Source organism: Dipteris shenzhenensis, chromosome 13 (assembly GCF_047967505.1).
Source record: "Dipteris shenzhenensis isolate YYH24624 ecotype China chromosome 13, Dip_SZ_1.0, whole genome shotgun sequence".
Classification (NCBI taxonomy): Eukaryota; Viridiplantae; Streptophyta; class Polypodiopsida; order Gleicheniales; family Dipteridaceae; genus Dipteris; species Dipteris shenzhenensis.
The window spans coordinates 18,739,135-18,762,265 of record NC_141608.1 but is presented as its reverse complement, the minus strand read 5'-3'; the positions used below and the strand labels follow the sequence as shown (position 1 = coordinate 18,762,265).

Sequence of the window (23,131 nt, the reverse complement as noted above, 5' to 3'; positions counted from 1 at the left end):
GATGTTCAGTTTCATGCACTCAGTGATTCAGATTCTGCTTGAATGGACTTACCTTCAGATTATTGCCAACCGAAATGAAGCCAAGAGTAAAAACTCACGTGAGGGCTTTAATAACAGGTGAGGGATTGTTCCAGAATGTAGATGGGCCAGCAGGGTTTCAAGCATACCAAAACTTTAGAGCTAAAGGTCAAGACACTGCACTTTTAAAACAGATCCAAACATGGTTTGTTGGCAAGTTTCAGTACAGTTTGGTGCATCTGATACCTCTTAAACTTACTTCAAAATTGCTCTTAAAATTTTATGTTCTTTTCAGAATGGCCAATGGATATACCAGGCCATTTTTTGTAAACCCTCAGACCAGATAACCTGATACACTTGAGCCAGGAAAGGGAAAATTACTTTTTATACAAAACATCGAATCACTTAACATCCTTGCTTTGGCCCCCACCAAAAACATATCTTGGATGGAAAAGCACACGTACTCTTTATGGACATCGAGCATCCAGTTTGTACTTTGCTGTAGATCTAACTGTATCTTTCAAAAGAAATGTACACAACATAACAAATGGATGAAGACAGTCAAAAACAGACTCGTGCATAGTACATGTTTGTGCGACAGCACAACCTGAAATGACAATAAACAAACAAATCAAGGTAATTATTGCCACATCGGTTGCTTGAATGCAGCTCTTTGCATGCCCCAGCATCCCTCTGGCTCTTTCCTCTTCAAAGTATCTGTCATTTCAATATTCTGATGCATTATTCTCCTCTGGTCATCCAAGCCAGTGATGACAGACAAATGCCTGCTCCTGCTTCTGTCATCCTTGGAATCTACTTCACCTACTTCCGGACCAGCATTCAGGTCCAAGTTGGGTCTTCCCCAAACACTGTCACAATTTGGTGCCAGGGGATCTGCGACACCCATCAAATAAGGAGGTCTCATTTGTGAAGCAATCACAGCTTCAGTGCTTAGAATTTGTCCAGAAAGAGCAGGGTATGAGTGAACTTCGGATGGATCCATGAAGGGTGCAGAAACAGTTCGAAATGACATGGGATTGAAGCCAAAAGGAAACCCTGCATAAGAGTAAGCTGCTGGGGGTGGAGGCGGGTATGAAATCCCAGAGGATGGAAAACCATGGCTTTGCCTATAGACATCATACTGGAAGGGACAGCCTGTGCTTGGCAAAGGTTGTGAAGAACCTGGAGGAAAAGTAGAGTCTGATCTTGCTGCCGCAAAAGCTGGTAACGTAACAGCTGAGAATGAGTTTCTTCCCTGCGCAGGCAACCCTTCATTTACTACCCCTGTTCCCATCCTGATTCCTGAACTGGAAGGTTGGGGGATACCAAATTGAAAACCTAACTCACCAGATTGTACCACCTCCTCCTTTTCCTGTGCTACAAGGCCATCATTCAGATCAAAGTCCAGCATGGTGCCTTTTGCCTTCTTGGTACTATTTCGCAAACAATCCACTGTCTTGATCTCTGAAGCTAGCGATACTCCCCCTTCCTCACCGTCATCAACACGGTTCAAGTCCCAAACTGGCCTTGCAACAATTTCACTTGTACTTTCTGATGCACACAATCTAGCCTCTGCACTTAATGATGTCAGGTTCCTGGGATCTTGCAGGCATGACTTGAGAGACATATCGGCAGTACCCGATGTACCAGCATCTTCCAGACTCTTATCAGCTGCAACATTTAAATCGAAATTCAGCAGTGGCTTAACATGGTTAATCTCTTGGTAATGCTTTGACACTTCAGTCTGCATGACTTTTTCAGAAATGTGACGGGGCAGAGCAGGACGGAAAGCACTTGTTGCTGCAGAACCCTTCCAGCCAGGCTCTCCTGGTAGTCGAAAAGGACTTGCAGGTGGAATGAAAGGTCCCTTTGTGGCTGCAACAACTGCAATAGGAGCTGTTGGCCCAGCACCACTGTGAACAGAAGGGGGTTTAGCCAAGGAGAAAGAAACAGAGGATGGAGCATCTTGCAAAAATCCCTCTTCACAGCTAAGCCCTTCATTCAAGTCAAAATCAGGTCTTTCCAATCCTTCCTTCCGCGGCTTGGTAGCAGCTTTTCCAGACTCTGACACCACCACTGACTGTTCCCAAGAATTCACAGCTCCTCCTGCTTCAGTGCTGAACGATACCTGCTTCAGCTCCTGTTGAGGAGCCATGGTGCACACTGGTGATTCTTTTTCCTTGCACACAGATGAAGAAAACCCTTGTGTATGGTGGGGACTGCTGCCAATCATATTACCTTGTTTGCTGTCAGTGGCTCTGACATCTGCATTCTCTAAAACAGCGAGGCCTGTTTCAGCCATAGTTTGGCCCGATACTTTATCATAGGCAAACTCTGATTTCTCATCCATTCTCTGATTCAAGTTCCAGTTGACAGTATAAGGCCGAAAAGAGGCAGAATGGGTCTCTGGATTTGGCTGAGCTGGACAAATGTCTTTCCTCTCACCATCACTAGCCTTGGTGAAAGATTTGGATGACTGCTCAGATACAGAAGTGGTATTATCTTCTTTAATAGCTCCAGAGCTTTGAGACGAGTTCCTTATGGAGGTTGGCTTTTCAGGGGAATCCCTTTGATAACTCACCATTTCCTGTTCTACCTCCATAGCAACCTGCCTGGCTACTTCCAAAGCATCATCTTCATAAGACCTCAGGGGTGATTCCGAATCCTTTCCAGGATTTGCTATGGTTGTTCTTCCCCAAGTTTTTACAACCTTAGCTTCTTTCTCGAATTCCTTCAAAGCAGCCACCTCCACCACACCAGAAACACTGCTTTCACCCATGGCCTCAGCTGACAATGCAAGCTTCGATGGGTGATCCTTCCCTGTTTTTCCAGCAGAAGCTCTCAGCTTACAGAGTTCTTCACTATCAGCACGTTTGATTGCAAAGTCCTCCACAGGTGGTTTCCTGCTTGCTCTTTCGGCGAGATCTCGCGGGCTCGAAGCCGGTTGGAGGCTGCTCAACACGGGGGACTCACCGTCGGAAGAGGTGGTGTCGACAGCGGCAGAGTCAAGGCCATGAGAGCGCTGAACACGAGGAGCATCAGCAGAGAAAGTGTCTGATTTAGTCTGAGCAGCAGAGGGGGAGGAGACAGTGCTGGAGTTACGATCGAAATGCTCCTTTTCTGTGGATATGGCACTGGCTTCCGGCGGAGCGATAGGCTGATGGCTATTGGACTTGCTGCCCTGCTGAGAAGGGCTGAATTTGAAGGATTGACGGCTTTCTTGGCTGATTACGGCAGCTCCCAACAAAGATCGTTTGTCTGATAATGCCGTATGAAATTTTCCGTCGATCATCGAGCATTCGCTTGCTGCAACGCAGGCCAACAAATTGATACCACCACCGGAGGCACAATCGAAAGAAGACGGATTTGCTTTGCCGGATTTCTGTCCTAGAATCGGAGAGCTCTCTCTCGATTTCCCATTGTCTCTCCGTTCATTCTCATGTTTTCCTTTCCCTTCTGTCGTGAAATCTAATGGCTTCGACGACGGAGAACTGCGATCCCTGTCCGCACTGCCGCAACTCCCTGCCTGTGCCTTTCTTCCGCTTGACGAAGCTGCCAGATGCGTCACATCCCCTGAATCTGCGTGATTATCTGATCTGCTGGGAGATGAGCTTCCGCTGGACGGAGTCTGCACTTCAATCTTGGATGATCCGCTCGTGTTTTGCCCATAATTCGCGGTTCTTCCGCATGCACTTTCGACGTGATCCGCTGTTGAGGCTCCGGTTTCTGATGCCGAAACAGTATGCGTAGCTTTGTCGACTGCCGGATTCCTGCTCCCTAAATGAGCAGATTTCCCAAGATTGGCTGCTGCCTGGCACGATCCGGCGCTTCCCTTGCTGCCCGCTCGCATGGAGGAGCGAGGCCCCGAAGGATTCCCCTTCGAATGAACGGAAACCGACACTTTCCCCTTCCCATCTTCGTCGTCGTGAGCTGCATTATTGGTTTTGATCGTCGCATTCGACCACAGCGAGCCGAGGTCTGTGGTTTGGCTGGCGTTGTTGCAAGCCTTATCGGAATGACTGCTCGACAGAGCTTTGCTTTGGTTGTCGGGAGAGCAAAGCGAAGCTACGGAAGCAAACTTCCCCGTTCCTGTGCATGACGATTCTCCCTGCGCGACGAATTCGTTCGAGCTCGTCTTCTGAGAGGCCGATTTCGAGCTTCCGACAGCAACCTTCATGGCGACGTCAAAATTTTCGACCTCTTGCAGCTGCAAGGAGACGCTTTGATCGGTAAAATGCTGCTTCGACGGCAATTGCATCCCTTGATTCAGTCCCGCATTCGCTTCGCCGGATTGTTTCATCTCTGCATCCACTCGTTTTTTCCACATCTCCACAAGCTTTCTCGCCCTCTTTTGGATCTCAACATTTCTGTGGCCGCGCAAATTGTTGACGGACTTCCCCATCGAGCAGCTCTGGAGCGACACCAGATCCACAGGCAACCTCTCGAGGGCGCGAAGGAGAGCCAGCAGCAGATCTTCCGACGCTCTTTCCCAATCCCTTGGGCTCTCACTGTTTCCCGGTTTGCCTTTGTGTGCTTCCTGGAGCCATTCGTTCAGAAGAGGCAAACCCTCGAGTTTCAAAAAGCGCGTGAGGCAATCAACCTGTTCGGTTGCAGCAATGATATTCACAAGCTTCGTTCTTCCCAACACAACATCCATCGGTTTTCTCACTCCGTCGTTCCGATCATGCTGCATTAGCTGCAGTAGCCTCTCTACACCTGCTGAATTGCTCAGGCCTCCATCTCTTCCGACCAAGTTGGAAGTGTCCAACTTCCATGTGTTCTCCTTGTCGACGGCGTTCCTATCACTTTTATCCAATCGCTCACGCTTTACGGAATCCGAGATCTGTTCAGTTCTCTCTCTTTTTTTGGGCCTTCCGGCGGGCAGATGCGCATTTTGTGCAATGTCCGCATTGGATTTCAGCTGCTGAGCAGGCCCCGTGAACTGTCGTCCTGATACTCCTCCAGGCTGCGCGATAGCTTGCATATTGCGATCTTGATGTCCTCCGGTCAATCCACCTTCTGAAACAATGCAACGCGAGCTTAGCAATCGAGGAGACAACGCGAGCTTAGCAATCGAGGAGACAGGAAAACCGCTTCTTTCATTCAAGTGCAAGCAAACAGCTGTGCACGGCAAAACTCGTGACAATTTTTGCCTTAAATCTTTCAAACTGGTTCCGGGATTAGAGAGTAGCAAGCAATATAACAACAATCTAGCCGAGCCAAGGCGATGATTCCTTGACCCATTAATACAATGGCGTTTCCAATCAAATTCTCAGAGATGCCAATCTCAATACAGACTTGAATTCAAAGATCAACAAAAGCAAGCCTCGTCCCAAACCAACACATATCAGATTTCTCTGTTTAAAACACGATTCCACAAAACAGCCTCGTATCCTGAGAAGCCAAGCAATCTGTAAGACGTTCAAAGCTGGAAATCACCGTCATCCTTCAAACAGAGTTCGTCTCTATGACAAACAGAGACAGACTACGGAAGCGCAAGAAGGTCAAACCACAAATTTTAACTCAATAACTAAGAGAAGCAGCCAGATGCTTGCTTCTCTACTCGGCTAATCACAGTATTGTTTGCCCGACCATAGCAACACAGACAGAGCACTCCATTTTGTCTGTCTTAGCGAGAAAATGGACAGACGTGACTGCGACCATACTAAAACTCTGTGTTCTAAACTGTACTTCCAGAGCAACTACGAAATGTTGGAACTCAAAGCCAAATCATGACTTCAAGGACCGATACAGGCGCGCTTCGACTCCTAAAAGAGATCTTGTCTTGGACCTCAGTGCCAGAAATCTGATAAGCAGATCGACGTGATTTCCAGACTAACACGTCTCTGCTCACCCCTTCCACATACACAAGCAGGAGTGCCCCATACAGAACATCAAGCCTCACATCCGACCCGAAAGATCGGAACACGCAGTGCCGGAAGCTTATAATGGTTAGAAAAACCAAGACGACGACAAGGATTAGATAATTTTTCCTCCCATTTCCACGTCAAGCGCAGTACAGTCCGCTTCGAAACAAAGAACAAATCATTCACTCAGACGTAAGAGAACACGCAGAGCGTTACAAGTACGAAATCTATGATGTAGGCGCTTCTCGATGCTACTTCATGAAAAACCAAGCTCGTCGATCTGCAAGCTTTCGAATCGGCTTTCTGCGCTTGTGGAACTGGAGTCGAAGAATAAAATCTCAAGGGAAAACGAGCTAAGCCATACATACAACGCAGAACATCATGCGAAACACGAGACGAGAGAAAAAATGGTCCGCTACAGCAGCAGAAAGGTTCTAGACTGTCAAACGCAGCAAGACAGAGCGAAAGGCACCCAAGAATAGGGATGAATGGTGTTTGTCGCTGGAGGGGAACAAGGAAGAAGCAAAGTAAAGTTGAAACCCACCTTGTGCAGATCTCAGTGCAAGGCAAGCCTCCTTCCTGGATTCAGACGGGCATTCTGGTACGACAGACTACAGATCTGAACAGGAAATAGAATTTTGAGAGCAGGGAAACCTCAAATCTGGGCGGATCTATCTCAGAGAAGCATGTAGAGCAAAGTTAAGAAGGGATCTACAGACAGAAGAAGCCGTGAGGCAGAGGGAGAGAGGCAGCAATGGAGAGGAAGACAAGCAGAGAGAGAGAGGAGGGGGAGAAGAAGAAGAGTAAGGGGAGAATTTTTCAACGGGAATCGGGCAGGGGCAGGGGGGAATAATGAGGCTGTTATGGGGAACAATAGAGGCCAGGCTCAGAGCATCAAAGACAGGCAGAGGCTAGCTATTACTGCTGCCTATGCCTATGGAGATCTCAAGCTCGCACCTTGCAAGTAAAAGAAGCCGTTCCACAGCAACTGAATCCTGGCTATGGCTATGGCTCTGGCTCTGGCTCTGGCTCTGGCTATGGCTATGGCTATGGCTATGGTGATCTCAAGCTCTCACCCTGCTACTAGAAGAAGAAGCCATTCCTTTTCCTCCAACCCAGCATGCTGCTTGGGCTTTCTTGTTCCCTCTCTTTGAGCCCCTCTTGCTCTCTCCCTCTCTGTCTCTCTGCCTTGGACTCATTTCTGTCGCCAACAAGGATGCCGGATCTGGGGAGGTTTTTCTTTCGTGAGTTTCTGTCATCCCATTTCACAGAGCTCACACACGTCTGGGACTCTTTTGATAGTCAATGGATGGGTGCGTGTGACTGGAGAAGCTCTCTGATGAGATTGGGTGCTACTAGGGAAGGTCTTGTATTGCAGATGAGGATGAGAAAGCCTAATGGGAAGGTGGGTTTTGCAGAAGAGGTTGAGAAGAGAGCAGGGGAAGGGGAAGGTGGGTGATAATGGGCCCGAGGAGGAAGAGGCCCAGAGAGCAACAGGCGAGAGTGGAAGAAAGAAAAATAAAAGAAAGAAAAGAGAGGGACGCAAAGTCAGGGGAGGGGAACAGGGCATGCGTACACACACGCATCTTCCTCTTGATTCTCTCACACGAGGGAATAGGGCATCCTTTTGGAAATTGGGGGGTCAAAAATATGACCCAGAAATTTGCTCCTGGAAAGCCGGAGCACAGGATCACACAAACCCACCCGCACCGTGATCTGAAGAAGATGGGCAGGCATTCTGTTGTTGATAATGTCAAACCAGCATTGAAAAACATGCCTGCATTGTGGGCATTACATATTTGGAGAATAGAGAAACAGAGAAGTTAATTTAGTAAAAAGGTTGTGTGGCATCCAGCGATGGTGATGGAGAAAGGGGCTCTCTTTCTCTCTCTCTCTGTCTCTCGCTCTCATCAGACAGGGATGGCAGAGAGAAGAACCTGCAAATTGAAAGGGGCTCTATCGTCTCTGTTTCCCTCTCTCTCTCTCATCAGACGGGGACCTTTTGCAAGGAACCCACGATGTGAAATTTGTGCAGACAGATCTTGAAGAAGAGGAACCCACAACGTGAAATTGTGCAGAGACTTTGAAGAGAGGAACCCACAAAGTGAAAGGGGCTCTGGCCTGTCTCTGCGTCCCTGTCATCAGACAGGGACCTGTGCCAAAGAAGCCACAAAGTGAAAATTGTGCAGACTTTGAAGACGACTTGGTTTTGAAGATGGTGATAGGGGCGACAAGACTGGGCATTGCACAATTCTTTTATAGAGTCTTCTGCTTCTCTTTGGAGAGAGAATAGAAGGAACTGTTCAGAATCTGCTGTGTTTTCTTTTGAAAGACAGAATGCAAAACATACTACGAAGAACCCAATGCCTCTGCATGCACAGCCCTGCAACACAGACTGCCCAACAATATTTCTTTAATGCTTCTTTCCATCAGTCCATCACCCACTCCCACATTGCCATCACGCGGTCCTGCCTTTCCTGGCGCACAGATTTTTGTTGTTATTTGTCATTTCCCCGGTCACAGTATTGCCCTGGGGTCCCTCCCCTCCATTTGGGTCATTGCCTCTCCCTGGTCACTGGATTGAACCACTTCAATAATCCTCAGAGTTTAGCCATGTACTCTCACGTTGTGACAGGTACTGTTCATGGACACTTTTCTGCTGTACATGAGGCGGATTGTTGCACCAAATTTCAGTCCCCACCAAAAAGCTTTTTCTTTGAACTTTCGCAACTCCGTTCAGCTTGCACAACGCCGCTTCATATGGATGTGATTGGAACCAGGAATGGCGACATGCTGCACCCTCCTTGCAGTGAATGCATCAGCTTTATATTAGTCTGTCCCCATGCACTCTCCAAGGAGCCATCTCCATCGCATAGCTGCCAGGGCAACTAGAAGTAGGGAATTCGAAACCCTAAGGGTGCTCTCAACCATGTCTCAAATTTTACAGTATCAAAGGAAGGGCACTCAACTGGCCCTGCTCAATTTAGAGGGAGTGCACACGAGGTTCATAATGTGTAGTTGGTGCAAGACTCAAGGCAAAAGTCTATTATTTCATGTGAACTAGCTCTTAATGCATCTGACGAGCTGCAGAGAGCTCTTTGTGACCTGCAGGGAGCTCTCTGTGAGCCTACAGGGAGCTCCGTGGCAATGCTAATTGGTTGGAGGACAGATCACACACCAATGCCCAAATCTATACACTTCAAAATGGAGGTGCCAATTCTAGCACCAGCTCAACATTCGAGCCAACCCCCACCAGTCTCCATGCCCCGTGTGCATAGGCCCTTAGAGCACACACGTGTTGCCCACATTGCTAGCTTCCTCACAAGGTTCTAGAACATCATCCCCTATGGGAGATGCAAGACACATCAGGAGGTATACTCTCTTTCTTGGAGCTCCTATTGTCAAGGCTAAGGCTTAGTGCACATGGTGCTCAAAGTGCAACATTGGTGGCTATTTGCACAGAAATCGAGTTCAAGGAAAGTACCTCTGGAATCCAAATTCACACATCAATTTTTGAAGGTGCCATTTCTCGCACCAGAGCACCAATGCTTCATGAACCAATGAAAAATTGGCATGTGGCCTTGGCGTTGTGTTGGACTACCTTAATGCTTTGAAAATCGTACAAACATGGGTGGGCAAGCCGATCAGAAACCCCCAACTCTCACAGGCAGAGCTCTTTGCAAGTAGACCTGTATTGAATGCTCCATTCAATGCTTGAGGCAGGTTTAGCAATTAGTCGTGTGAACAAATTGAAGGTAACATAGTTGACCAATGAGTAGACGAGCTACAAATCCAACTAGTATTCCACATGCATCTATCCATTGCCCCTAGAACTCAATTGTTTTAGAGCTACATGTGTTGTTGCATAGGTTTAGCAATCTTTTGGATTGCCAGCAACCTTCATACTACATGCATTCTGTGTCCATTTCTACACCCAAGTAGGAGGATGCAAGCTAGGGGAGCATAAGCACCCATCCCTAGGCTGCTCAGCTAGATATTTAGCAATAGTTACATTTGATAGACACCCACACTTTTTTGAGGTGCATGGGCATAGAGTCTTAGGCAAGATTCACACATGGGTGGATGAGTGTGGGACCCCAAAGACACTGCCCAAGGTGCGGACACCCCACAATCAAATGGGTAGAAGCTTCTACAATATCTAGTCATGTGTGAAATACATCACCGCCTCAACACCATCTCCTATCCTAGGTGGCCGAACATGTGTAAATCATTGCCTTATTGGATATAACATGTGGAAGCCTCTCATTTTGTTCCCCTAAGTACAATGTACATTGAGAGAATTGAGCTAGCAAGTTAAGCCAAGAGTGTCAAGGGAGCGCGCACATTGGGGACTTGTCTAAAAGACAAACCACATTATTAATGTCCCAAGACACCACTGAGCAATGGGACAAGTTGGCACACAAGAGGATGTTCCCACGCTTGGCAAAAGAGGCATATTTGTCACTTTTTGCTAGTGCTTCACTTATTCCCGTGAAGGACCCGGGAATATCGATGTTCAATGGTGGCATATGGATGCCCCGATGGAGATGGGAATTTCGTCTCTCCACTTGGGCATTTAGGGTCTTGGGCTCTGATTTTGGGCTCAATATCCAATCCGCTCCCACAAGCTCTGACTTGAGTTCTGACACCACATGTTGGCGGCACAGCAAGGAGAGCATGGGAAAGGATGCCAGCCTGTGCTCAGGAATGCCTAGAGGCTAGCATATATGCTACTCTAGCGCATCACAGGAAAGCTCTCTAAGCATGTATGAAAAGACAAGCTACATAACGACCCTGGGACACTAGCCAGATTTAGGTGTTGTGGAACCCATGGAGCACTCTAGGGAGGAAAGGGAATGCATAAGTAATAATGAGCCCAGAATGTTTGGACACTTGCAACTTTGGATTCCAAAACACATACCAATGCAACACAGCTAATTTTGGTTAAGCCAAATTAGATCACATCAACTCTGAGTGAGCTCCTAAGTTATGACGAATATTGATGTTGTGTATATAATAAGCCATAATATATGAAGCGGTATGTTCATAGGCATAAAGGTTAAGAAGCATAGCTTTTTTTTTCCCATAGACATTACTGTTTAAGCATAGTTAGGGCTGATAAGAACTCTAGGAGAGGGAATGAGTTGGGGTTTGTGCTCTCGTTGTCCAAGAGTAATAAAATCTAACGTCTTTGAATGCAAATTTTGTGAGTGGGCCACCCATACAAAGTGTCAATCAGCTTTCAGTACTGGGGCCGGAGATTGCAGAAAATGTTGACACATTGCCATGTGAGCACTTTTATCAAATCTTCCCAAAATTCAACGCACACCACCCCTTTTTTAAAGCTGTATTCGAATTATTATAAAAAGTATAATAAAGCATGCCATCACATTTATAATAATAAATATTAAACAACCCTGCAAACCGTCCTGGCGTCAGCCTACGTCAGCAAGGCTGTTTTTTGTCTCAGGATCTGGTCTCCACGTGGTGGCTGTCGCCACGTCACATCTCCGCCGACGATGCATCATGCCTGTGTCCTGCGGCGGGCCCGACCCATCGGGGTGGGGTCGGGATGTGCTCCACGCGGCAGTCTGTGCGTAGGCCAGCTTGCCTGGGGCCTGCCACGTGCGCCCGCCCGCCCCGCCCCAAAACGAGGAAAGCGACAGGCCCCTTTTTACGCGGCGCCCCGTTGCCTTGACTGCTGCCCAAGATTCGTCCATGGGCCCCGCATTTACTGTGTCCCACATTTAGCGTTGCCGCTATAATAAAAAAACAGTTCACCGCGCTACTTAAACGGCGGCCAGATAGATAGCGGGCTGCTTAATTTGGCTCCGGACTACTCGCCTTGAATAAGCTTGTATTTAATGCTGATTAATTACAGTAACCGCACGCTCCCCTATACTTTTCAAAATTCAAAGGGTTTAGTTATTATTAGATTCTGGGCAAAACGACAATTTCCAAGTACTTGAGATAGGAGAATACGTCTTAGGAGAAAATCGGCTTATTAATTAAAATTTTTGCGTGAGAGGGGGTGCTCTCTTTGAATTAAGGTAAGGAGGGCGATTAATTTGTGACAAGCGGGGACACAAAAATTAAGGTACAAACACTCTCTTGAAGATTCGAGAGTAGCAGATGCTTCTGGAGACCAGAAGCTTCTGCAACCTTATTTAAAGACAAAGGCAGCTAAGGGAAGGATGGTAAAGAGGAGAAGGGGGCTATGAAAGCCTCTTGAAGACGAGGAAGGATGAGTAGAAGGGGGGAAGGGGAAGGGACAAGCGAGGGCTGCGAGGCTAAGGGCCAAAGGAGTGGAGGGAGGGAGCGGGGCTAAGGGTGGAAGGGAGGGAATGGAGCTGAGAGGTGTCGACGAAGGGGAGCGAACAAGGTTTAAGCTTATGTTAATTGGGCAAGAGAAGACAAGCATTAACTAATTAATTGTAAACATGCGGAGATGTGAGTAATGTAAGAGCCGGTCTCCATCGACCAGCGTCTCCGAAGAAGCTAATGGTTGTGCACTATTTTTGCACCCGCCCCGATTTCTGTGGAGCTGCACCACCGAAGAAGTTGAGCTCATCCAGGGGTGGCTATAGGCACATTCTGGAGACCAGAGATGCCAACTCCACGCTTTTCGTGCCAATTGCAAATCTTCTACCGTTCCAAACTATCGCGTCAACCCAAAAACTAGCATGCATTAACTCTCATGCTCCCTCTAGCTAAGAAATTGTGCCTTGCCATGGGGCCTGTAGGTTGCACGATTCGCGAGTGAGAAGAAAATTCATACACCAAGGAAAACAAAATGTGTGAGCAAGTTACACGATTCATGGGTGGCAAGCAAATTCATAGGTCGAGGAAGGCAACATTGGGCTTTCCAGTATAGCCAAGGGGTACCCTGCACCACCCCTGGAGTCACTATTGATCTTTAGCTCCAGAAATCTTGCATCGGCCTATGAAAGGTAGCGTCGGGCCTTCCAATAGCCAAGGGATACCCTTCACCACACCCTGGAGTCACTATTGATCTCGAGAAATCTCACATCTAGTTCTCAGTGGGTTGCATGGGGACTCATAAGCACGCGTCCACGGGGACTCACTGTAAAATGCCAATGAAGCTCAATAATTTGCGTAGCAAATTGAAGCACTATAAGTAATATTTCATAAAATTATCTATACATTCGACTCTTCAAGGGCTCACCTTGGTGAACATGTGTTTCTTCACAACTTCATCAAAGCTTCTACGGAGGTGTGGCCTAGAGCCCAAATAGCTGTGAGCATATCTGTTGAACAAGAAACATGAAATAACTCCTACCTTAATGTCGCTTGGAAGGTTGAAAGGCCGATGGTTGATCCTCCTCTCTTTTCTTATTTATTTTTCATTCCTTGCAAAAAAAAAACATATGTTTCTTCATTCCTGAAGATAGCTAGGCAAGCTTGTAATGAAGTGTAAAAACATTCAATCGGTCAAGTAATCAAAGAAATTCACAAAGTTGATGCATCTCTAGTAATAGTCTTTAGAGATTGAGGATGCAGAAGAAAGAATGTAAAAAATGCTATGGTCCTCCATAATGTTCTCCTTTTATGACGAACTTGCAACCTTTGCATATAGTGAGTATGACATGAATAGCAATATTGTTCTTCCCTTGTGTCATTTACATTCATGGACTAGTAGTTTAATCTATATAAGCGAGGGAGACTTGCTCTACTGGTGGTGAGTGGTTGTCATCATGTACAAAAAAGTGTGACCCGTTCCAAACGAAGGATCTTGCATTGCAAGTTGTCTTACCCTTAAATACATAAGTTCAAGTGATCACATCTAAGCATGCGTTAAGGTGCTACAAGAAACAAAGGCAAAGCAATAAGAAATATTTCCAAATTCCCAACGTTTTGAATATAATGGCATGAGGCTCCCATGCTTGCTTTTTTTTAGATGTCAAATAGTCCATGTCTAGAGAAGATGTTTGGTACAACTTTGAAATTGCATGCCTGTCTTACAAAGGACCTGCACTTGATATAGAAGTATTGATTAAGAACCTAATGCTCACTTCATTAAGCTTCCCGAGTCACTTATCTCCAAATCTCCTCTTTCTTACATCATGCAATCTAATGAAGTGAGGGACGTAAAAAAAGAACATAACTATGCACCACGTGAATCCCAATAAACATGCACTATTCCATTCAAACATGAGCTTGTCGCAGTGCCTCCACATTAATCAATGAGTACGTCATTGAACTTCTAGGAGGAAATGATCTAGAAGCCCTACCTTCAAAAAACTTTGCATCCATCCTACATATTGAATAGCACAATACACATCTGTATGATTATATTTTATGAGATTTGCTAATAAAAACAATTGCATGCTTCCTAATTAGCATCACCCACAATTATCTAAGTTTTATTTGTCAAGCATGACTTTAAATTGCTATCTTCAAAAGATTCCTTCCACCTTTTGATTTCTTTTTAGGTCTACAACGTACAGATGATTGAAATTGCACAATATAAGAGATTCCTTCCATCCCACTAATCCCTTTGGGTAAAAAATGTACACAACTTAACCTTTAAAATAAAATAACTTTTCCTCGAGAGCTTCTTACCACATTTCCTAATAAAACATGTGTGGTCATGATTGCAATGTAAAACAATTTGTGTTGAACTTCATAACACAAGATAGCAACGTCAACATTTTTTTTAGAGTTGACATTACAAAAAAATCACAATGTTGACTTATACTTTACAAAAGTCCACAAATAAAATCCATAGTAGGACAAGGTCTTACATTGTACATTGAAACGAATTACCAAGGAGGGCAAGAGGATTTTCTGGTATGTTGTGATAGGTAGCATGCACACACCACATACAGCATTGACAATCCTATCGATGTAAGCAACCAACTTTACACAATGAAAAAATAAAGGACACAAACAAGAAATCTTGAAATTAGCACTTGCTTTTATATTCTTGGTGTTTCTTGGGAGAAGATTTGCAATTTATAACCATGACTACAAAACCGATTCATTTGTTCCATATGCTAACCTCTACAGCTTTTGGATTGCACTCACATCAACGTCTAGTGGTTTGATAAGCATTTTCTAATATATTTTACCTCAATATTATCAACCCTCCGTAGTTGGAATTAGCTTCTATCACTAGCTTTGATTTAGACATATATTAAAGACAAGTAATGCAACCTATGATGTAAACTTAAAGGACTGCAATGGGTCTTTTACAACTACATAGGTGCTATCGAGACATTTGATGTGACATTGCCCAACAAGATGGCATATTGAAGCTGAATTTTAATTATGACGTGTGTTGTCCATCTCATCCAAAATCTATTAAAGTGTCATAAGACACCATCACATTTGGGGATAGCCTTTTGCACATAACCATTTTATATTTGTAAGTGGAATCATGATTTAGTGACAAGAGATTCTTTCTAGACTATGATGTTGAATAATGGCTCAAATAGCATCCACAAGAATTTCAACAATTGTAATGTCATTATTTGGTATCATACACAAGATGTAGACATGAAGAGCGAATGATATTCTTTATTCTTATTTTGGAAATTATTTTATCTCATTTCCCATATTTTAATTGATGTTGGACATGCATCATTCCCTTGGTAGAAATGAAAGTGGTTGGCATAAGACACAAGAGAATCTAAGAAAGGAAAAAAGGATACCTTATGCAAAGTGAGAGGGATTTTGATTATACACAGCATAAATAAATAAGGAGGAAAGAAAAAACAAATCCAAAGGTTAATAATAACTATCATGTCTTTGTTCAAGAAGGTAGCTTTTCTTATTGGTAGAAGCGCATCTTCAAGTGTCAACAATATCATTCAATACGCTGTCAACTATGCCACCACATGCACACTTGTGCATGAAATTCTTCATACTTTCTTAATGATGAAAGCAAGGAGATTGCATTTTGAACACCTAGTTTGGTGCCCTCAGCAATGCATAGCATTGTCCTTTCATGATTTACATCATTTTCATAATGCATTTTAAAGGCCATATGGTCTACATTACCGAGCACTTAAAATTATACCATACATCACCTACATGCAGGGACTCTCCTTATCATGAGGGAAGCTAACAAAACCGTCTAACAAGAGATAAGTACCAATTCATATCCCTTTTGGACTTTACCACCACTAGTTTTTCTTCTAGCTCATAATTTTTATCATGTGTGAGAAATTCTCTTGACATGACACCTTCAACCATATTGTACTCTTGATAAGTGCTTATATGCTCAACATGTGTGTGTGTGTGCATGTGTGTGTGTGTGTGCGCCATGTGCTTGCATGCGTGTGTGCAGGCCCCTATGCACATGCATGTGTGCATGCATTGCATGCATGTCTATGCGCATTCACATGCAATTAAGAGTGCACTTTGGGGGTTGTTTGTGCACAGAGACCACTACACACATACATGTGCATGCTCTCACACACACACACACACATACATTACACAAGTGTTTAAAGTAAACGTATTTTGATGGCTAGAAGAAAAATAGAAATGACATAGCAATGAGTCTATAACACAATCAAGAAACTAGATTATCTAATGATGTCGCTAAAATTTTACAACAACAATGAAACTATAATGGTCTCAAGATGTGTATCGATAATTTTTCTTGGTATCTTTCTTTTTTGCTTAGGTTAATATAACATGAAAAGTTTAATAATTTTGAAGCATGTGTGCATGCATGTTTGTGCACATGCACGTGCAATTAAGAGTGCACTTTGGGGGTTGTTTGTGCATAGAGACCACTATACACACGCATGTGCATGCTCGCATGCACACACACACACACACACACACACACATACATTATACAAGTGTTTAAAGTAAACGTATTTCGATGGCTAGAAGAAAAAGAGAAATGACATAGCAATGAGTCTATAACACAACCAAGAAACTAGATTATCTAATGATGTCGCTGAAATTCTACAACAACAATGAAACTATAATGGTCTCCAAATGTGTATCAATACATCTCAATAATTTTTCTTGGTATCTTTCTTTTTTGCCTAGGTTAATATAACATGAAAAGTTTAATAATTTTGAATGTCAAGCAGATACAATGTACACATTTACACAAGGCATACAAATCTAAAAGGAGCTGACTTTATGTATTTTGTTTGGGGTTTGTTTGGGGTTTAGTTTTAACAATTTTTATGTATTTTGTTTGGGGTGTAGTTTTAACAATCTTTCAATTCTTACACAAAAAGCAGTGTGTCCCCCCATACATTGAAAATTTAGAAATCCCCATTAAGTAGTTGTTGGGAAGAGAAGAGAGGTGAAAAGGAAGAGGGAAATGGCATGATTAAACAAAGGGATAAAGAGGGGAGGGAGGCGTTTCAATTAAGAGGGACCGCTTAAGAAGAGAAGAGGGGTGAAAAGGAAGAGGGAAATGGCATGATTAAACAAAGGGGTAAAGAGGGGAGGAAGGAGTTTCAATTAAGAGGGACTACTTAAGAAGGTGGCATTAAAGAAGAAGGCACGTGCTAAAGGGGGAGGGGGAATAGGGACCCTTTGAAGGGGGCTTTAGCACGTTCTAAAGGGGGAGGGGGAAGAGGGACCATTTATAATATTTTACTTAGCACTAGGTATGCTCTTCCACTCTATAGCTTACTAGTAGGGCTTACATGTGGGAAAGACAACATTGTGGGTTCGAATCCTACCCTCTTAAATAATGTGCACTCTTCTTAGACATAGCATATAATCAATTGATTAACCCAAATAAATCAATTAAGCCATGGACAAACATAAGTTAATTAACCTCTATGGTCTAAAACAAATAGGAATTTAATAAAGTTGAGCGAGTATGTCCCCCCATACATTGATAAATGTACATACATACATACATACACACACACACACACATTTATAAGTCATGGTTTATTGAGCATGCATGTCCCCCCATACATTGATCAAAAGCATTATTAATAAAAAAGTTTACATAGTGGTGTTTAGATACCAAATGGCCTCTTCATATGGGATCATATTCATAAATCATATACAACCAAATTCAATATCTTGTCCCAACCGACGCAATTGCTAATGCTATGCTATGGTACCATTTACTAGTCAAAGACACTCACAGATGAAGAATGTTTGAAATTTCACCACCCTTCACAACAAAGGCTCTTACATTTTATAAACGATTCAATAATAAAGATAAAAATATTTCAAATATTTCCTCATTTGCTCTCACAACATACTTATCCTCACAAAATCTACTAACTTAGTGAGCAACACTATCAATTCTCAACAAAAGGATACAAGTTTCTCATTCAATGTATACTAGCTTAGTAAACAAACAATATTCAAATGTATACACAAAACGTGAAGCATGACTTACCCGAGTAGAAGTGCTAATTAACTTAAGTCTTACTAGAAAAACACATAATGCATAGAAGAAAATAGTAAATGTAAGAACCACTTCACTTTTACGTAGTCTATTAAGACTTGATGGTTGAAACTATAGACCCGAAAGAATGTGTTCATTATGGATCCCATATGTTGGACTTCAACAAATCTGAACATAATTCGCATGCTTGTTGCTATGGAATACATTTTTTGCATGAAGTGATGTGTTTTAGTAGATAGTACCTTCATGTGCACTTTTTAACTACGTTATGAAAAATGCAATGTGCCCATTTATTCCTTTAAGGTTCTCTTTATAAGATTTAGTATTCGGTATACTTTTTTGAATAATTCACTTCACTAACAATGATTCCGTTTAATCATTACATCTTCCATTTTCATTCCCTAGCTTGAAAGGAAAAATTACAACAAGAATCATTAGGAACATCTATTTTCTCCTCCCCTAACCCCTCTTCACATGATCTACTAAGAACTCCCTTCAATGTATGGTATTCAACAATATTCCAATCAATCCTCTCTCTCTCTCTCTCTCTCTCTCTCTCTCTCTCTCTCTGACTTTTCTCAAATTTAAGCTATAGTTGAAATGATTAAATCCTAGAAAAATCATAAAAATCTATTTTCTAACTAAAGTCCAAGTTGATGGCCTTGCTTAAATTACAAAATCCCAAATTTCAAACGAAATTTGCTTACAAAGTGCTTCACAACAACCGTACTCAACCGACGACACACAAATGACGCACATCAAACATGCTCCACGCTCCACCAATGAAATTCCCCTTTCTCTTTATTAGCCCTGGACTAAAGTAAATTAGATTTATGATTGATTATGGATTATTTAACATATTCATATCTATCAAAAAGGTCATTTGTCTAACTCTAAGCATAGCAACAAGTTTCAGGTGTATACAAGGGGGCTATGGAAAATAACTCAAAAAATGAATCTTACATGGCCATCAAAATAGAAGGGTTGCTATTTTTTGTATATTTTCATGAACACAACCCTTTCTTGCTAACATTATCTTTTTTACTAGCCCATGAAGTCTAAAAAATATCACAAAGTGTGTAGAAAATATCCAAAAAGTGTTGATCTTTGTTCACCTTCCAATGTTATGATGACTTATTTGAGTCACACTTGTGACAGTTAAATTTTAATAATATATAAAGAATAATTATTTTTAGAATTCAATTATAATATAGATATTTCCTAGTGATTACTCATGACATGTATATGCATGAAAAAAAATTCCTACAAATAATTAAATTTATTACCTCCACACTTAAGTGTACAAGTGAGTGGTTTTATGATGTTATTTTTGTATTTCTTTTCTCTTTAACAACATTTGAGAAATTATAATGGTCTTGATGTGCCTTCTCGCATCCACTTAGGTTGGTGGAAGTATTTTACATTTTGATGTTGTAATCTAGAGAGGTACTGTTACTCAATTTTATACAGAGATTTAAAAGCTAAGAAATCATAAAAAAATAGCAAAATATGACGTTTTTATTGGGAGGGTAGCATAGTTCCATATCACATATGATTTCTTTTTGTGATTCTCACTTTCAATCTCTTGAATACCACATCTTGCTTTTTCAATAAGTTGTCTTCATTATGAGCTGTATTTAGGTGTAGGGCATGCTCTACAATTGTAAAAATGATCATGGTTACCAAGTGATCACTATCTAAGATTCCTTTTTTCTCCTTCTTGTTGGTAGGTTTATTTTGCTAAGTTAATTTTATCAATGTATACATAGTTCTAGCTTGTAGTGCTCAAACTATGCCTCCATATTTAATGGCCTTTATTGCTTTGAAAAAGATGGTTTACACATCTTGTCCTAGCACAATTTTGAGGTGATGAATACTCTTTGATGGTCAAAGATTTTAGAACCATTTTTAAGCTTGTCTGGGTCTAGAATATGTTTAAAAATCATTTTATAGGTAAGCATAATTTATTATTGTTATTTTATTGCTTTGATGGGATCATGAAATTTGGATGGTAAATTTCTTGACCCCTAGACTACAGTTTTAAGGTTATCCTTTTTATCCAATGTTTTAATTTAGTAAAATATGTATTTTTTATGCACAATGCATTTAGGTATATGAACCTAATTATAGAGAACAACTTTGCATTTTTAGGTTTTCAATTTTGTGATTCTTGATGTTCCACCTATATTGATGTTGCCCCCCTTGAAATAAATAACAAGGAATGAGGTTTATTTTTCACCTTGGAGGATGCCCTTAACTCATAGTATTCTTATAACAATTTTCACAAGTTTGTCATTTATAGTGTTATGGATTTGATGGCTTTAAAAATAGCTACTAGTACCACATTGGTTTGTTGAAGGGATAATGTATGTAGCTTTTTGGTGAACTATTCTTTTTCCTTGGAAGATACCAGTCCTTGGAGACTCTAATCCTAAAACTTATCATGATGATGTACTACATTATTATGAATTAACTTATTAGGGAAAATTTTCCTTAACCTAGTAATCACGAATCTCAATAGGGCTATTAATAGAGTTTTCTTGCGTCTTATATTTCCACTTGCACAGAGAGTTTTGAAAACCCTAGGCGGTTGAATACATGGGGCATAGAGATACTACTTGTTAGTAATTTGTCTAGAGGGTCTCAATACATTAATGAATTAAAATTTACTCCCATGGATCATTTTTGTTGAATGAATCTCTTGTGCATGTGCTAAAACATACTTTAAATTCTACTATCATTATAAAGACTTGTTTGGACTTGTCAAGAAATGAAAATTCCACTATTCCTCACATTGGATTATTTGTAGCTTCATATGTGTGCATAGTTTTCTTGCCTTCCAACAATGGATTTTTAATGTCCCTTGAGCTCCTTCTGTTGGAAGATTCATCTCCCCATCTGTAAGCACCCATATGAGGAGAGCGGGTTAGGGTTAGGGCTACCATATTAACAACTTATTGGCTGTCATGTGGGTAGTAAACTCAAGAGGAAAAGAAGGGAGAGGGGAGTGCCACATGGGCAGCACATAGGCTAGCATGTAGGCAATACATTGCAGATCCTACTTGGTAAGGCAAGGTCACTTTGGATGGCCATAATAGTAGGGATCTATTACACAACAATTTGGAGGCATGCAACATCAGCATGGAGTAGAGAAGCTCATGTTACAAGCCTAGGACAAGTGTCTATAAGCTAGAGTGAGTCCTAGGATAAAAGACAGATAGGTAGCAGGCTGTTTGGAGAATATCGGGGGCAAGGAAATGGCCCTAGATCAAGTCAACTGGGAGGATAGAAGCAGGGGCTAGGTAAGGCAAGGAAACGGCTGCAAAGGGCAGTCCCCTTGCCCTTAAATCGCTGGTGGGCATAGGCTAGCTAGTTGGCAACCACTAGGCCAGTCAGCACACATACCCAAGGCTAGTCCCCACATCCCCAAACATGAACTTGTGGGTCACTTTACAAACCAGTGGCAGGTTGGTCCACTATGACTGCTAGGTCGGCCTATTTGGGGGCTTCCAATCCCTATAAAAGGTGTGCCTTGGGGCCTCATTCTTCATCCATTGATGCAACACTTCTAGTAATAGATAGGAGTCTTTTTGGTAGGACCACGATTGGGTGGGACTCTGGACTATTTTGTATTGTGTCTTTTGGATGGAAATATATTGTTGGCTCCATGTCTCTCTTGCAGTATTTTCTATTTACTGGTTTGCACATGTTTGGTGAGCACACAAAGTAAGGGAGTTTGTGATTCAACCCCCAACTCCACTGTGTGGGCTCCTAGACTATCCTATCAGTCTTTAATTCTATGTGTACCCTCTGTTGTGATTTGTAACATTAATCACAGCCCAAAAGGAGGTTCACAAGTGAGGAAGACCTTACTGAAGGACAATCTTGACTCAAGTCTCTAGCAAATTGAATTCTACAACTAAAGGATTGTGACCTTGCAAAAAAAAAAGGAGGGAGACTCACGTTTAGTCAAGTGTGTATAGAGTCAATTTGGTTGCTATAGAAGGGTTTCTTGTTTGGTTGCTCAAATGATTTCTAGAAGCTATGTTGGAAAAGAAAGGTTCTAGTGGTGGAGGTGCTCTAGCACCTACGGTCACTATTCTCATATGACAACGGCACCCTCTTTGACAATCCCAACTTTCAAAGAGATGGGATGCTGAATGGGACAAATTATCATATCTGGAAGGTAAAGTTTTGGAGCCATCTTGGGCCCAGGAAGTTGTGGAAGATCATGATAGGAGTGGACCCAAAGCCTCTGGATGTTAAGGATGTGGCAGGTAATGTTATCCATGTTCTAGGTCTAGATGAGCTCAAAGAATGGGAGCACAAGAATGCCCATGCCACTGAATTGATCATAGGGACAATGGTAGACATTGTGAATCCTCACATCTAGATGGTGGACACGTTCATCGAGGCATGCTCCACTTTGAAGGATGTATATGAGACAAATGATATGTCCCATATCTTAGCTCTGAATCATCAGTTTTTCAATATGAGCCTGGATGAAGGAGATACAATCTATGACCATCTCATTAAGGTGAAGGTGGTGAGAGATCAACTGGCCTCAATTGGTTAGAAGGTGGACTAAAGCCCCTTGTCGGTACTTGGGATGCTACCACAGAGTTTCAAGAGCTTGTTACATTTGTGATAGTAGGATAGAGGAATAGAGCTCTACCTTTTAAGGAATTGGTCCCCTTATTATTGCAGGAGGAGGCTGGGGAGAAGCTCTATGACAAAAGTGATGACAAGGCATTGCTGGCCAAAGACAAGGTCTGCAAGGCGAAGGTAAGCCTAGCAATGGCAAGCCCAAGAAGGACGAGTCTGAGGACAATGAGAACACTTTTAAAAACAAGAAAAAAAGGAAGCACAAGAAGTG

The 23,131-nt window shown here is 42.6% G+C and overlaps 1 protein-coding gene across 1 annotated transcript; it reads right to left on the bottom strand.

The window, feature by feature from the left end:
• Positions 1–272: 272 nt before the first annotated feature.
• Positions 273–6,684, bottom strand: LOC147895122 (uncharacterized). Its single transcript, XM_087383284.1, has 2 exons — positions 6,430–6,684; positions 273–5,037 (listed from the first exon to the last, which is right to left on the bottom strand). The coding sequence occupies exon 2, from the start codon at positions 5,000–5,002 to the stop codon at positions 659–661; it is 4,344 nt and encodes a 1,447-aa protein (XP_087239410.1). The 5' UTR covers positions 5,003–5,037; positions 6,430–6,684; the 3' UTR covers positions 273–658.
• Between the last annotated feature and the right edge of the window lie 16,447 nt (positions 6,685–23,131).

Bases quoted from the DNA above. Each gene is read 5' to 3' on its own strand.
- LOC147895122 (XM_087383284.1), bottom strand. From the start codon at position 5,002: ATGCAAGCTATCGCGCAGCCTGGAGGAGTATCAGGACGACAGTTCACG.